General features: G+C 38.8%; 1 protein-coding gene across 1 annotated transcript in view; it reads left to right on the forward strand.

The window, feature by feature from the left end:
- The window catches only part of tbkbp1 (TBK1 binding protein 1), a 141,017-nt gene that overhangs the window by 87,040 nt on the left and 36,794 nt on the right, over positions 1-17,183 (forward strand). The window contains exons 3-5 of the mRNA XM_061908114.1: positions 5,003-5,128; positions 7,577-7,681; positions 7,820-7,967. Coding sequence (XP_061764098.1) covers positions 5,003-5,128; positions 7,577-7,681; positions 7,820-7,967 — 379 coding nt within the window. The remainder of the gene's footprint in view (positions 1-5,002; positions 5,129-7,576; positions 7,682-7,819; positions 7,968-17,183) is intronic.

A 17,183-nucleotide genomic window follows, 5' to 3' on the forward strand; every position in this document is an offset into this window, starting at 1 on the left:
TTGAATTTTAAAGAGTCGAAATTGAAAATAAACTATGTTTCAAAATTTAATTTTCATTTTTTTCGTGTTTTTGCCTCGTTCAAACCGTTCAATTAAGTGTTTTTTTCATCATTTATTCTCTACAAAAAACCTTCCGTAAAAGGAAAAAAAATGTACGACGGACTGACAGACAGAAATACCCATTTTTTATATATATATAGATTTATTTATTAAAGGTAAATTGAGCAAATTGGCTATTTCTGGCAATTTATTTAAGTGTGTATCAAACTGGTAGCCCTTCGCATTAATCAGTACCCAAGAAGTAGCTCTTGGTTTCAAAAAGGTTGGTGACCCCTGCACTAGACGCTGTCAACCAGGTATCGGGTTTATATTGTAGCGTCCCGGAAGAGTTAGTGCTGCAAAGAATTCTGGGTATATGTTCTTTTCTGTTTATGTTGTGTTACGGTGCGGATGTTCTCCCGAAATGTGTTTGTCATTCTTGTTTGGTGTGGGTTCACAGTGTGGCGCATATTTTTAACAGTGTTAAAGTTGTTTATACGGCCTCCCTCAGTGTGACCTGTATGGCTGTTGACCAAGTATGCCTTGATTAACAAGGCATTTTCCTGCGTGCGGACACCTACACAATTTGTTTTGTTTTTTTCAACCTCTTCTTAACCCTGTACTTATATTGAAAATACACGCAACCCTGACTCAAAACGCCGGACATTTGAGGCATTTAAGAAACCCCGCCCGGACAGCCCCTCAAAAGAGGACATGACGTATAGTCAGTCTAGTCTTAAGCCAGCATTGTTTGGTCAGACGGCGCCGGTTCATTGTCCTATGTACTCTTGTCTCCCTTATTCTTCCATACTTTTACTTTTAGCTACAATTACCAAGACACAAGCGTATTATAAAGTATCAACTAACAAAATTCATCATTATCTTAACCCTTCTGTGGTGTTTGGGTCTGTGGGACCCGTTTAAATTTTTTATTCAAATAAAAATTATATAATTAATTAATTTTTCAAACTGAGACTCACTGACTTTGGCTCATTTTCTGTGAAAAACATATATCGGAATATATATTTAATGACCACACACCATACCCCCCACCCCACATTTCTATTATATATACTATAAGATGTCCGGGGCTAATAGAAGTGTGGAAATTCATGTTTTTTGTACCACACATACGCACGCACGCACGCACGCACGCACGCAGGCAGGCACGCACGCACGCACGCACGCACGCACGCACGCACACACACACACACACAGAGCTGACCTAGACAGGAGGAGGACAGAGTGTAGGTACACAGAACGTCAGATGGTCAAATGTGCGAGAAATAGAGAGCAGACAGTGTTGACAAACAACTTTGTGTGGGAACCACAGGTGCAGAAACAAAAGAAGTATCCCTTCAGGATGCAAAAACTAGCAGAGAAGTTTTCCGTACAACTTTTATATTTCGAACGGATGTTTATGGGGTTAAGGTAAAAATCTGTTCTGTATTTTAACATTATACTGTTTGATTGTGAGGCATTAAAAGCCACAAAATACAAAGGGTCCATCAGACCCACAAACGCTGGCCGAGTAACAACAATATGAACATTACACAAGGGTTGAGTTGAGGGACGTATTGTGGCCCCAAAGCTTGACCAAAAAAAAACAATTACCACTCCGTTTCAACTCAAAGACAGCTTAGGTCTGTTATATGCGTAATAATAAAAAGGTTAAACCATTGTTCTCTTTTTGACTCATTTCCCGTGAGCAAACCTTTTCTAACATTACACACTACTGAATAATAAAAGTTTGTTTGTTTACTGCTGATATCGTGCAAGGGACTGGCAAATCAAAGGATGTGTGGGCCATTTTTGGACGGTTTTCACCTTCAAAACCAGTTCAATATATAGATTTTTATTGAAAAAAAAAACACTAAAAAGTGCAATTTCAGTAAAAATGTTGTGTGAATGCTGAAGAGCCAAAACTGAACTGAAATGCTTACAGTTAGCATTAGCATCAAGTACCAAAAAAAAAATATACAAAATGAACAAAGAAAGTTAACATGCTAACAGTAAAATGCTAAAAAAAAAATCATGGTTATAGGTAGCATTAATGAAACACTGAACTATATGACATTCAGACGTATACCTGTTAAATTAGCTTTGAAAAAGTTAGCATGCTAATGTCAGCGTGCTAAAATGCTAACTGTAACACATGTCAAGTACCAAAATATATTACTCTGTGGTGTGCACCTGAAAAATGTGTTTAAAAGGCTCGCATGCTAACTTTACTATGCGTCAAGTACCAAATTACGACTGAGGCGTATACCTACAGAACTAGATAACATACATTAACTAGTACACTGCTACAGTAACTATTACATTGTTACAGTAACTCATACACTGCTACAGCAACTAGTACACTGTTACAGCAACTTCTACTACACTGTTACATTAACTAGTACATTGCTACAGTAACTACTACATTGCTACAGTGGCTAGTACACTGCTACAGTAACTATTGCAGTGCTACAGTAACTTGTACACTGCCACAATAACTAGTACACTGCTACAGTAACTACTTCACCGCTACAGTAACTATTACACCGCAAAAGTAACTAAAACACTGCTACAGTAACCACTAAATATCTACAGTAACTACTACACTGCTACAGTAACTCGTACACTCCTAAAGTACCTAGTACATGTCTACAGTACGTACTACTCTGCTACAGTAACTAGTACAGTCCTAAAGTAACTAGTAAACTGCTACAGTATCTAGTACACCGCTACAGTAACTAGTACACTGTCACAGTAACTATTACACTTTTACAGTAACTACTAAACTGCTACTTTAGCCTCTACAGTAACTAGTACAAACCTACATTAACTAGTACAGTTCTACAGTAACTAGTACACTGCTAAAGTAACAAATACACTCTTACAGTAACTAGTACATTGTTAAAGTAACCACTCCAGTGCTACATTAACTAGTACACTGCTACCGTAACTACTACAGTAACTAGTACACTGCTACAGTAACTAATACACTCCTACAGTATGTAGTACATTGCTATAGTAACCACTACAGTGGTACATTAACTAGTACACTGCTGCAGTAACTACTACAGTGCTACAGCAACTAGTACACGTCTAAAGTAACTAGTACATTCCTGTAGTAACTACTACACTGCTACAGTAACTAGTACATCGGGACAGTAACCACTACACTGCAACAATAACTAGTACAATGCTACAGTAACTATGACACTGTTACAGTAACTAGGACACCGCTACAGTAACTACTGCACCGTTACAGTAACAAGTACACTTCTAAAGTAGCAAGTACATTCCTACAGTAACTGCTAAACTGATACAGTGACTAGGACACTGCTACAGTAACTATGACGCCGCAACAATAACTAGTACACTGCTACAGTAACCAGGACACTGCTACAGTAACTAGTACACTTCTAAAGTAACTAGTACATTCCTACAGTAACTGCTAAAGTAACTAGGACACCGCTACAGTAACTAGTACACTGCTACAGAAACTACTACATTGCTAGAGTAACTAGTACACTGCTACAGTAACCACCACACTGCAAAAATAGCTAGTACACTGCTACAGTAACCACTATACTGCAACAATAATTAGTATACTGCTACAGTAACTAGGAGACCACAACAGTAACTACTACACTGTTACAGTAACTAGTACACTGTTACAGTAACTAGTACATTTTTAAAGTAACTAGTATATTCCTACAGTTATTAGTACACTCCTACAGTACCTAGGGCACTGCTACAGAAACTAGTTCACCACTACAGTAACCACTACACTGCATCAATAACTAATACACGACTACATTAACTCGTACACTGCTAAAGTAATTACTACACTGCTACAGTAACTAGTACTCCACTACAGTAACCACTACACTGCAACAATAACTAGGACACTGCAACAGTAACTAAGACACCGCCACAGTAACTACTACACTGCTACAGTAACTGGTACACTGCTACAGTAACTAGGAGACCACTACAGTAACTACTACACTGTGACAGTAACTAGTACACTGCTACAGTAACTAGTACACTTCTAAAGTAACTGGTACATTCCTACAGTAACTGCTAAAGTAACTAAGACATCGCTACAGTAACTAGTACACTGCTACAGTAACTACCACATTGCTACAGTAAATAGTACACCGCTACAGTAACCACTACACTGCAACATTAACTATTACACTGCTATAGTAACCACTACACTGCAACAATAACTAGTATACTGCTACAGTAACTAGGAGACAACTACAGTAACTACTACACTGTTACAGTACCTAGTACACTGCTACAGTAACTAGCACACTTCTAATGTAACTAGTAAATTCCTACAGTAACTGCTAAAGTAACTAGGACACTGCTACAGTAACTAGTACACTGCTACAGTAACTACTACACTGCTACCGTAACCAGTACACTACTACAGTAACTCGTACACTTTTAAGGTAACTAGTATATTCCTACAGTAACTAGTACACTTGTACAGTAACTAGGACACTGCTACAGTAACTAGTACACCACTACAGTAACCACTACACGGCAACAATAACTAGGACAATACAGTAACTAATTCACTGTTACAGTAACTTGTACACTTCTAAAGTAACTAGTACATTCCTACAGAAACTGCTAAAGTAACTAATACACTGCTACAGTAACTATAACAACGCTACAGTAACTACTACACTGCTACAGTAACTATTACACTTCTATAGTAACTAGTACATTCCTACAGACTACAGTAACTGCTAAACTGCTACACTAACTACTGCACTCTTTCAGTAACTGCTAAACTGTTACAGTAACTTGTACAATGCTACAGTAACTAGTACACTTTTGCAGTAACTACTACACTCTTACAGTAAGTAGTACACTGCGACAGAAAGTACTACACTCTTACAGTAACTACTACAGTGGTAGACTAACTAGTACTCTCTGGTTGCGGTGTGGATAGTTCCCGATGATCAGCGAGTTCGGCGAGGACAGCAACTCGTACTGTTCCTTCGAGAGCAAGGAGACGGCGCTGCTGCACTCGGAGAACGACAGCCTGCAGCAGAGAGTCAACATGATGTCACACGAGGTGAGAGCACTCAACGCCACCAGGGGGCGGCAGAGGGAAATCGAGCAGGGAAGTAGACAGGCACTGAGCACAAGCCCCGCCCCCAGGATTCATGTCCTCAAGAGAAGCTACTGTACACTTTGTTCTCCTAATGAGGTCGTGCTGCAAACAGCAAAGCATCATGGGAGTTTCATGTGGAATACAAAGATGTCCTACATGGACTTCTTACACGTCCCAATACTTTAGCACACTTCTGGAACCCCTTCTTTCTCACCTTCTTCCCTTCTTTCCTCTTTCTCTCAATCCTTCTTTCGCACCTTTTTTCCTTCTTTCCTCTTTCTCTCATTCCTTCTTTCTATCATTCCTTCTTTCTTTCTTTTCCTTCTTTCTTTTCTTTCTTTCTTTCTTTTCTTCCTCCTTCCTTTCTTCCTTCTTTCCTTCTTTTCTTTTTTCTTTTCTTCTGTCTTTCCTTCTATCCCTTCTTTTCGCCATTCTTTCATTCCTTCTTTCTTTCCTTCCATCTTTAAATCTTTCTTTCTGTCCTTCATTCCTTATATCGTTATTTCCGTCCATTCCATCTTTCTGTCTTTTTTTCCTTCTTTTCTCTCTTTCCTTCCTTCTTTTCCTTTCTTTCTTTGTATCTTTCTTTCTTTTTTCCTTCATTCTTTCTTTCCTTCTTTCTCATTCCCCATTCTTTCCTTCTTTTTTTTTCTTTATCCTTCCTTCTTTTCTTCCTTCTTTCCTTCCTTCCTTAATTACTTCCTTCCTAACTTCTTTCGTTCTGTCTTTCTTTCCTTCATTCTTTTCCTTCCATTCTTTGTATCATTCTTTCATTCTTCTTATTTTACTTCTTTCTTTCTTTCTTTCCATCCATCTTTCATTCTATCCCTTCTTTCCGCCATTTTTCCATCCTTCTTTTCTTTATTTTTTTGTTCCTTTTGTCTTTCTTTATCCTTCCTTTTTTCTTTCCGTCTTTCTTTCCTTCCTTCTTTTGTTCCTGATTTCTTTCCTTCCTTCTTTCTGTCTTTCTTTCCTTTTTACTTTCTTTTCTTCTGTCTTTCCTTCCTTCTTTTTTCCCTTCTTTTCTTCCTTCTTTCCTTTATTGTTTTTATTTTCCTTCTTTTTTCCTTCCTTCTTTTCTCATTTTCCTTCTTTCTTTCCTTCTATCCATCTTTTTCTTCTCTAAATCTTTTTTTCCTTCCTTCTTTTCTGTTGGTCTTTCTTTCTTTTTCATTTATTCCTTCTTTCTTTCCTTTCTTCTATTCCTTCTTTCGTCAACCCTTCCTTCTAGCCTTTTTTCCTTATTTTATTCCTTCTTTACTTAATTCTTTTTTTGTTTTTTCCTGTCTTCGTTTCCTTCTTTCCGTCTTTTCTTTCTTTCTTTCTTTCTTTCTTTCTTTCTTTCTTTCTTTCTTTCTTTTCTTCTTTCTTCCCTTCCTTCTTTCCTTACTTATTTTTTCCTTATTTCTTTTTTGTCACCTTCTATTCCTTAATTTCTTCTCTATTTTTAAATTTCCTTCTTACCTGTTTTTTCCTTTCCTCCCTTCTTTCCTTCCTTCTTTTTTGTCTCTTTTGTTCATTCCTTCACTTCTTCTTCCCTCCCTTCTTTTTTTCCTTACTTCGTTTCTTCCTTATTTCCTTTATTGTCACCTTCTTTTCCTTAATTTCTTCTTTATTTTTTAATTTCCTTCTTACCTTTTTTCTCCTTTCCTCCCTTGTTTCCTTCCTTCTTTGTTTTGTCTCTTTTATTCATTCCTTCGCTTATTCTTTCCTCCCTTCTTTCTTCCTTCTTTACTTCCTTCTTTCCTTACTTCGTTTCTTCCTTATTTCCTTTAGTGACACCTTCTTTTCCTTAATTTCTTCTTTATTTTTTCATTTCTTTCTCACCTTTTTTATCCTTTCCTCCCTTTTTTTTTTCCTTTTTTCTTTCTTTCCTTCTTTACTTCTTGTTTTCCTTCTTCCCTTCCTTCTTTCCTTACTTCGTTTCTTCCTTATTTCCTTTATTGTCACCTTCTGTTCCTTAATTTCTTCTTTATTTTTCAATTTCCTTCTTACCTTTTTTCTCCTTTCCTCCCTTCTTTCTTTTGTCTCTTTTGTTCATTCCTTCACTTCTTCTTTTCTCCCTTCTTTCTTCCTTCTTTACTTTGTCCCGCCCTTCTTCTCTTCTTTCTTTTCCTACTTCGTTTATTCCTTATTTCCTTTATTGTCACCTTCTTTTCCTTAATTTCTTCTCTATTTTTTTTATTTCCTTCTTACCTTTTTTCTCCTTTCTTTCCTTCTTTCTTTTGTCTCTTTTGTTCATTCCGTCACTTCTTCTTTCCTCCCTTCTTCCTTTTTCCTTTCTATCTTCCTTCCTACTTTCCTTCTTCTTCTTTTCTTCTATTCTTCCCTCCCTCTCTCCATCCTTCCCTCCTGAGTTGAGGAGACAAGGTGCAGTGAAGAAGGTTTGATGTCCTTCTTGTCTCTCAGCTGCAGAAGAGGAAGGAGCGAGAGGAGCAGCTGGAGGATGTCATCCAGGCCTACGAGAAGATCCACATGGAGAAAGGAAACCTCCAGAGGGACCTGGACAAGATGGTGCCATGACACACACACACACACACACACACACACACACACACACACACATACACAAATCTTTACAGTTTTTGACCATATGACCCATTGACGTGTGTGTGTGTGTGTGTGTGTGTGTGTGTGTGTGTGTCCCCTCAGTCGGGCCTGGTGGAGAAGCACGTGGAGCGCATCCTTGGCTTGGAGTCTGCACTCAGGCAGCGAGACAATTCTCTACACAAACTCAACATGCACCTGCACAGCAAGGACATGCAGTACTTGCAGCTGCACGCTGGTGCTGATACACACAGTGAGTCCGCTAGCAACAACACACACGCACACACACACCCACACACACACACACGCACACACGCACGCACACACACACTACATAAACACACAAAGACACACACGGACAACATAAACACACAAAAAGACAGACAGACACTACACGAACACATATAAACACCTAACAAACACACGCAAATACTCCACAAACACACACAAACGCATGCAAACACATGCAAACACATCCAAAGAAACACAAACACTGCAAATTCACCACACAAACATACACAAACACACTCACAAACATACACACAAACACTCCACAAACACACTAAAAGACACACTTAGACAAAAAGTCACAAACAGACACACACAAACACATTCACAGACACTACATGAACACTACATAAACACACACAGACACACACGGACTACATACACCCACAGAATGACACAAACACTACACAAACACACTTAAAACACAAAACAAACACACAAAAACACTCCACGAACACACACAAACGCATGCAAACACATGCAAAGAAACACAAACACTACAAAAACACCACACAAACATACACAAACACAGACAAACACACACAAGCATTCCAAAAACACACACTTAGACAAACACTCACAAACAGACACACACAAACACACACACAGACACGACACAAACACATCAAACACTCACAAACACAGACGAACACACACACACACACACACAAACACCAAACAAACACACAAGCACTCCACAACAGACAAACACTCACAAACAGACACACACAAACACACACACAGACACTACATGAACACTACATAAACACACACAGACACGACACAAACACATCAAACACTCACAAACACAGACGAACACACACACACACACACACACACAAACACCAAACAAACACACACAAGCACTCCACAAACAGACAAAACACACATTTAGACAAACACTCACAAACAGACACACACAAACACACACACAGACACTACATGAACACTACATAAACACACACAGACACACACGGACTACATAAACACACAGAAAGACACACAAACACTACACAAACATACATAAACACCAAACAAACACACAAAACACTCCACAAACACACACAAACGCATGCAAACACATGCAGAGAAACGCAAACACGACAAAAACACCACACAAACATACACAAACACAGACAAACACACACAAGCACTCCAAAAACACACAAAAACACGCACTTAGACAAACACTCACAAACAGACACAAATAAACAATCCACAAATTTACACGTAAAAACACACAGCCACACACATACACACAGACACGACACAAACACAGACGAACACACGTACACACAACCACCAAATAAACACATACAGGCACTCCACAAACACACTAAAAGACACACTTAGACAAACACTCACAAACAGACACACACAAACACACACACAGACACTACATGAACACTACATAAACACACACAGACACACACGGACTACATAAACACACAGAAAGACACACAAACACTACACAAACACACACATAAACACCAAACAAACACACAAAACACTCCACAAACACACACAAACGCATGCAAACACATGCAGAGAAACACAAACACTACAAAAACACCACACAAACATACACAAACACAGACAAACACACACAAGCACTTCAAAAACACACACTTAGACAAACACAAACAGACACACACAAACACACACACAGACACGACACAAACACATCAAACACTCACAAACACAGACGAACACACACACACAAACACCAAACAAACACACACAAGCACTCCACAAACAGACAAAAACACACACTTAGACAAACACTCACAAACAGACACACACAAACACACACTGACACTACATGAACACTACATGAACACTACATGAACACTACATAAACACACACAGACACACACGGACTACATAAACACACAGAAAGACACACAAACACTACACAAACACACATAAACGCATGCAAACACGTGCAGAGAAACACAAACACTAAAAAAATACCACACAAACTTCACATCTCAGAGTAATACATTTTGGTACTTTATGCATGTTACGGTTATAGCATTTTAGCATGCTGATGTTAGCATGCTGGCATTTTTCAGCTAATTTAACAGGTAAGCACCTCTGTGTCAAATATTTTGTTACTTAAAATATGATACCTGTTTCATGCTAATGTTCATTTGCTAGCCTCAGTCATATGTTAGTTATTGATACATTCTAACGTTAGCATGCATGCTAACATTTTTTAGGAACACACCTCAGGGTAATATATTTTGGTACTAGTTGCATCACACAGTTATAGAATTTTGGCATTCTAATATTACCATTCTAGCTTGTTCTGCAAATTTTTCAAGTACACACACTTGGATAATAATACCTGTTAGCATGCTAATGTTAGTATGCTAGCTTTTTTTGGGGGTGGGGGGGGTGGGGGGCGGGGGTAATTTTGTATGTATACACCTGAGTCATGTGTTGGTACTAGATACATGCTAACCCGCTCGCATTTTCAACACATTTCTCAGGTACACATCTCAGAGTAATATATTTTGGCACTTGACGCATGTTACGGTTACAGCATTTTAGCATGCTAAAATTAGCATGCTGGCGTTTTCAGCTAATTCAACAGGTATGCACCTCTGCGTAAAATATTTTGTTACTTAACAAATGATACCTATTAGCATGCTAATGATGATATGCTAGCTTTTTTTTAAGCTAATTTTGTGGGTATGCACCTCAGTCATATGTTCGTTATTGATGCATTTCAACGTTAGCATGCATGCTAACATATTTCCGAAACACACAGAGTAATATATTTTGTTACTTGATGCATTACGGTTACATCATTTTAGCATGCTAATATTATGGCGTTTTCAGCTAATTCAACAGGTATGCACCTCTGCGTCAAATGTTTTAACTAAACAAATGATACATGTTGGCATGCTAATTTTTTAAAGCTAATTTTGTAAGTATAAACCTCAGTCATATTTTGGTTATTGATGCAATCTAACATTAGCATGCATGCTAACATTTTTCAGGAACACACCTCAGAGTAATATATTTTGGTACTTGATGCATGTTACGATTATAGCATTTTAGCATGCTAATATTAGCATTATCGCGTTTTCAGCTAATTTAACAGGTATGCACCTCTGCGTCAAATGTTTTAACTAAACAAATGATACATGTTAGCATGCACATTTTTTTAAGCTGATTTTGTAGGTATAAACCTCAATCATATTTTAATTATTGAGGCATGCTAATGTTAGCATGCTAGCATTTTAAACAAATTTTTCAGAAACACACCTCAGAGTAATATATGTTGGTACCTGACACGTGTCACAGTTAACATTTTAACATAGTAACATTAGCATGCTAGCTTTTTTAGCTAATTTTACACTTCAGTGTGATATATTTTGGTATGTCACTAATGCTAACTGGAAGCATGCCTTTTTTTTGTTTTAGCTCATTTTGCTCATTGCTATCTTGCCAGCATGCTAACTGTTAGCATTTTAGTTCACTTTGGCTCTTCTGGGTTAACATGAAATTTCTACTGAAATTGGATTTTCTAGTTATTTGATGAAAAAACTCAATATTGTGGTTTTTGAAGATGAAAAACTACCAGAATAGCCCCCGGGACCTCTGATATGTGCGTTTTTTAACTTGTGTCCCAAAAAACTTGTAAGCTGGGTCACTCATAAAAAAGTAGTAATGAAAGAGGTCAGATATGCAAATCTACTGAGTCATATTCCATCTCGAAATGTGTTTCTGACAAGACCTCTCTAATAACTCCTTCTCGCCATCTTTCAATCAATCAATCAATGTTTACTTATATAGCCCTAAATCACTAGTGTCTCAAAGGGCTGCACAAACCACCACGACATCCTCGGTAGGCCCACATAAGGGCAAGGAAAACTCACACCCAGTGGGACATCGGTGACAATAATGACCCAGTGGGACGTCGGTGACAATGATGACTATGAGAACCTTAGAGAGGAGGAAAGCAATGGATGTCGAGCGGGTCTAACATGATACTGTGAAAGTTCAATCCACAATGGATCCAAAACAGTCGCGAGAGTCCAGTCCAAAGCGGATCCAACACAGCAGCGAGAGTCCCGTTCACAGCGGAGCCAGCAGGAAACCATCCCAAGCGGAGGCGGATCAGCAGCGCAGAGATGTCCCCAGCCGATACATAGGCAAGCAGTACATGGCCACCGGATCGGACCGGACCCCCTCCACAGGGGAGAGTGGGACATAGAAGAAAAAGAAAAGAAACAGCAGATCAACTGGTCTAAAAAGGGAGTCTATTTAAAGGCTAGAGTATACAAATGAGTTTTAAGGTGAGACTTAAATGCTTTTACTGAGGTGGCATCTCGAACTGTTACCGGGAGGGCATTCCAGAGTACTGGAGCCCGAACGGAAAACGCTCTATAGCCCGCAGACTTTTTTTGGGCTTTGGGAATCACTAACAAGCCGGAGTCCTTTGAACGCAGATTTCTTGCCGGGACATATGGTACAATACAATCGGCAAGATAGGATGGAGCTAGACCGTGTAGTATTTTATACGTAAGTAGTAAAACCTTAAAGTCACATCTTAAGTGCACAGGAAGCCAGTGCAGGTGAGCCAGTACAGGCGTAATGTGATCAAACTTTCTTGTTCTTGTCAAAAGTCTAGCAGCCGCATTTTGTACCAACTGTAATCTTTTAATGCTAGACATGGGGAGACCCGAAAATAATACGTTACAGTAGTCGAGGCGAGACGTAACAAACGCATGGATAATGATCTCAGCGTCTTTAGTGGACAGAATGGAGCGAATTTTAGCGATATTACGGAGATGAAAGAAGGCCGTTTTAGTAACGCTTTTAATGTGTGCCTCAAAGGAGAGAGTTGGGTCGAAGATAATACCCAGATTCTTTACCGTGTCGCCTTGTTTAATTGTTTGGTTGTCAAATGTTAGAGTTGTATTATTAAATAGAGTTCGGTGTCTAGCAGGACCGATAATCAGCATTTCCGTTTTTTTGGCGTTGAGTTGCAAAAAGTTAGCGGACATCCATTGTTTAATTTCATTAAGACACGCCTCCAGCTGACTACAATCCGGCGTGTTGGTCAGCTTTAGGGGCATGTAGAGTTGGGTGTCATCAGCATAACAGTGAAAGCTAACACCGTATTTGCGTATGATGTCACCTAGCGGCAGCATGTAGATGCTGAAGAGTGCAGGGCCAAGGACCAAACCCTGGGGAACTCCACACGTTACCTTAACGTAGTCCGAGGTCACATTGTTATGGGAGACACACTGCATCCTATCAGTAAGATAAGAGTTAAACCAAGACATGGCTAAGTCTGACATACTAATTCGTGTTTTGATACGTTCTAATAAAATATTATGATCGACGGTATCGAAAGCAGCGCTAAGATCGAGGAGCAGCAACATAGATGACGCATCAGAATCCATCGTTAGCAATAGATCATTAGTCATTTTTGCGAGGGCTGTCTCCGTGGAGTGATTTGCTCTGAAACCGGATTGAAAGGTTTCACATAGATTGTTAGACGCTAAGTGTTCATTTAACTGCTCCGCAACAATTTTTTCAAGGATTTTTGAAATAAAGGGAAGGTGAGACACCGGTCGGTAGTTTACCATGAGGTCAGGATCGAGGTTAGGTCTTTTAAGAAGAGGATGAATAACCGCTTTTTTGAATGCTAGGGGAACAGTGCCCGAGGAGAGTGATAAGTTTATAATATTTAGCATTGATGGACCTAATAATACAAAGAGCTCCTTGATCAGTTTCCCAGGAAGAGGGTCAAGTAAGCATGTTGTCTGTTTTATTCCATTTACACGTTGTAACAATTCCTCTAATGTTATTTCCTCAAAACGAGAGAAACTATTTTGGAGGGCAGTATCCGCCGTATATACCATCGTATCAGTGTTAATAGAACCCCGTTGTAGCTGGGACGCATTGTCTTTAATCTCCTTTCTAATGACTTCAATTTTCTTACTAAAGAATTGCATAAAGTCATCAGCTGAGTGGGTTGAGCTACTGGAAGGGGTCCCTTGTTGGGTTAGCGATGCTACCGTACTAAACAAAAATTTAGGATCGTTTTTATTACGGTGGATGAGATTTGAGTAATATTTAGCTTTAGCTAAGGTAAGCATGCGTTTATAAGTTATTAAACCATCACTCCATGCTTGATGGTGCACCTCAAGTTTAGTCGTGCGCCATTTGCGTTCCAGCTTTCTACATAATAATTTCTGAGCTCTAGTTTCTTCTGTAAACCACGGGGTGCGCTTTTTTGGAGCCTTTTTTAACTTTAGCGGTGCTATGTTATCAATGGTTTCGCGCAGGGTGTCGTTAAAGTTGTTAGTGAGGTTATCAATAGAGCCCACATACTTTGGGAATGGTGCCATAACCGAGGGCAGTAGGTCAGCAAGAGTTGTCGTTGTGGCCGTATTAATGTTGCGGCTGCTATAGCAGTTATTATTATTATTAGTTTGACGAACATGCGTCTGAACCTCGAATTTTATAAGGTAATGATCGGACAATACTTTAGTATACGGGAGTATCGTAACTTTGGAGACGGTGATACCCCTGACAAGCACTAGGTCTATCGTATTACCGTTGCGATGCGTGGGTTCATTTATTATTCTTTCATCCAATCCATCCATCTGGCGCCAAGGCGTCGCAGATGAGGTCACTTTCATCCTCTTTGCACACCTGTTCCTCGTCCTCCATCACAGTCCGAGAAAAAACAAGCCGCCAAGTGGATTGCAATCATGTTGACTTGACAAAAGAAGTGACAGCCTGTTTCATCCGAACATTTGCTCCCAATAATATTTGTCCTCCAAATGGGAAGAAAAAATAGGCAGAAAAAAGTTAGTATGCTAACATGCTAATGTTAGCATGTTAACATTAGCATGCTAACAGTTAGTATGTGTCACATACCAAGTTGTATGACTCCGATGAGGTGGTAAGCTGGCAAAACTGGCTATAAATGTTAGCATGCTAACTTTAGCATGCTAAAAGTTAGCATGTGTTCAACTACGTTGTGACTGAGGTGGTACAATAGAAAAAAATTACTAAAAACATAACCATGTTAAAGTGATCAGGTAAACATAATAAATGTTAGCATGGTAACAGTTAGCATGTGTCACAAACCAAGTTGTGTGACTCCGATGAGGTGGTAAGCTGGCAAAAACTGGCTATAAATGTGAGCATGCTAACATTAGAATGCTAAAAGTTAGCATGTGTTCAACTATGTTACGACTCTGAGGTGGTACAGTGGGAAAAAAATGGCTAAAAACGTTAACAAGTTAAGGTTGTCATGTAAACATAAATGTTAGCATGCTAACAGTTAACATGTGTCACATACCAAGTTGTGTGACTCAAATGAGGTGGTAAGCTGGCAGAACTGGCTATAATTGTGAGCATGCTAACAATTAGAATGCTAAAAGTTAGCATTCAACTATGTTACGACTGAGGTGTTATAGTGGAAAAAATGGCTAAAAACGTTACCATGTTAAGGTTATTATGTAAACATACATTTTAGCATTGTAGCAGTTAGCATGTGTCACATACCAAAGTTATATGACTCTGAGGTGGTACAGTGGGAAAAAATGGCTAAAAATGTTAGCATGCTAACATTAGAATGCTAAAATTTAGCAAAAAAAAATGGCTAAGAAACAATAACATGCTAAGGTTATCATGTAAACATAAATGTTAGCATTGTAACAGTTAGCATGTGTCACATACCAAGGTATATGACTCTGAGGTGTATGGTGGCAAAATAACACTAAAAAAGTTAGCATGCTAAAAAATCAGCATGTGTTCAACTACATTACGACTGAGGTGGTATAGTGGGAAAAAAATGGCTAAAAACGTTACCATGTTAAGGTTATTATGTAAACATAAATGTTAGCATGGTAACAGTTAGCTTGTGTGACATACCAAGTTATATGACTCTGAGGTGGTAAGGTGGCAAAATAAGGCTAAAACAGTTAGCATGCTAAAAATCAGCATGTGTTCAACTTCGTTATGAGTCTGAAGTGGTATGGGAAAAAAATGGCTAAAAACTTTGACATGCTAATGTTATCATCCGAACATGTTAACTGTTCGCATGTGTCATGTACCAAATTGTATGACTCCGATGAGGTGGTAAACTGGCAAAAACTGGCTATAAATGTGAGCATGCTAACATTACAATGCTAAAATTTTGCATGTGTTCAACTACGTTACGACTGAGGTGGTATAGTGGAAAAAAAACGGCTAAAAACGTTACCATGTTATGGTTATTATGTAAACATAAATGTTAGTTAGCATGTGTCACATACTAAAGTTATATGACTATGAGGTGGTACAGTGGAAAAAAATGGCTAAAAACGTTACCATGTTAAAGTGATCAGGTAAACATAATAAATGTTAGCATGGCAACAGTTAGCATGTGCCACATACCAAGTAATATGACTCTGAGGTGGTAAGGTGGCAAAATAAGGCTAAAAAGGTTAGCATGCTAAAAGACAGCATGTGTCCTACTACATTATGACTCTGAGGTGGTATGGTAAAAAAAATGGCTAAAAACTTTAGCATACTAATGTTATCATCCGAACAATCTAACTGTTCGCATGTGTCACGTACCAATTAATAACTAAAAGATGGTTTGGCTGCAAAATTGTCTATAACGATTAGCATGCTCATGGTATTATTTTTGCCTGCTATATCTTATCATGCTGACATGCTAATTGTTACCATGCTAACGGTAGCATGATAACATGTGTCACGTACCGAGTTATATGACTCTGAGCTGATACGGCGGCAAAATCGGCCCAAAAATTTAGCGTGCTAATATTTTCATGCAAACATGCTAATTGTTACCATGCTAATAACAACATTTTAACAGTTACTATGTGTCACGTACCAAGTTATATGGCTCTGAGCTGATATGACGGCAAAATTGGCTGAAAATGGTTTGCCTGCTAACTGTTAGCATGCTAACATGCTAAGTGTTACCATGCTAACGTTAGCATGATAACAGTTAGCATGTGTCACGTACCAAGTTATATGACTCTGAGCTAATATGGCGGCAAAATTGGCAAAAAAAAAGTTGCCTGCTAACTGTTAGCATGGTAACGTTAACATGATAACAGCATGTGTCACGTACCAAGTTATATGACTCGGAGATGATACAGCGGCAAAATTGGCTCAAAATGTTTGCGTGCTA

Source organism: Nerophis ophidion, linkage group LG08 (assembly GCF_033978795.1).
Source record: "Nerophis ophidion isolate RoL-2023_Sa linkage group LG08, RoL_Noph_v1.0, whole genome shotgun sequence".
NCBI lineage: Eukaryota > Metazoa > Chordata > Actinopteri > Syngnathiformes > Syngnathidae > Nerophis > Nerophis ophidion.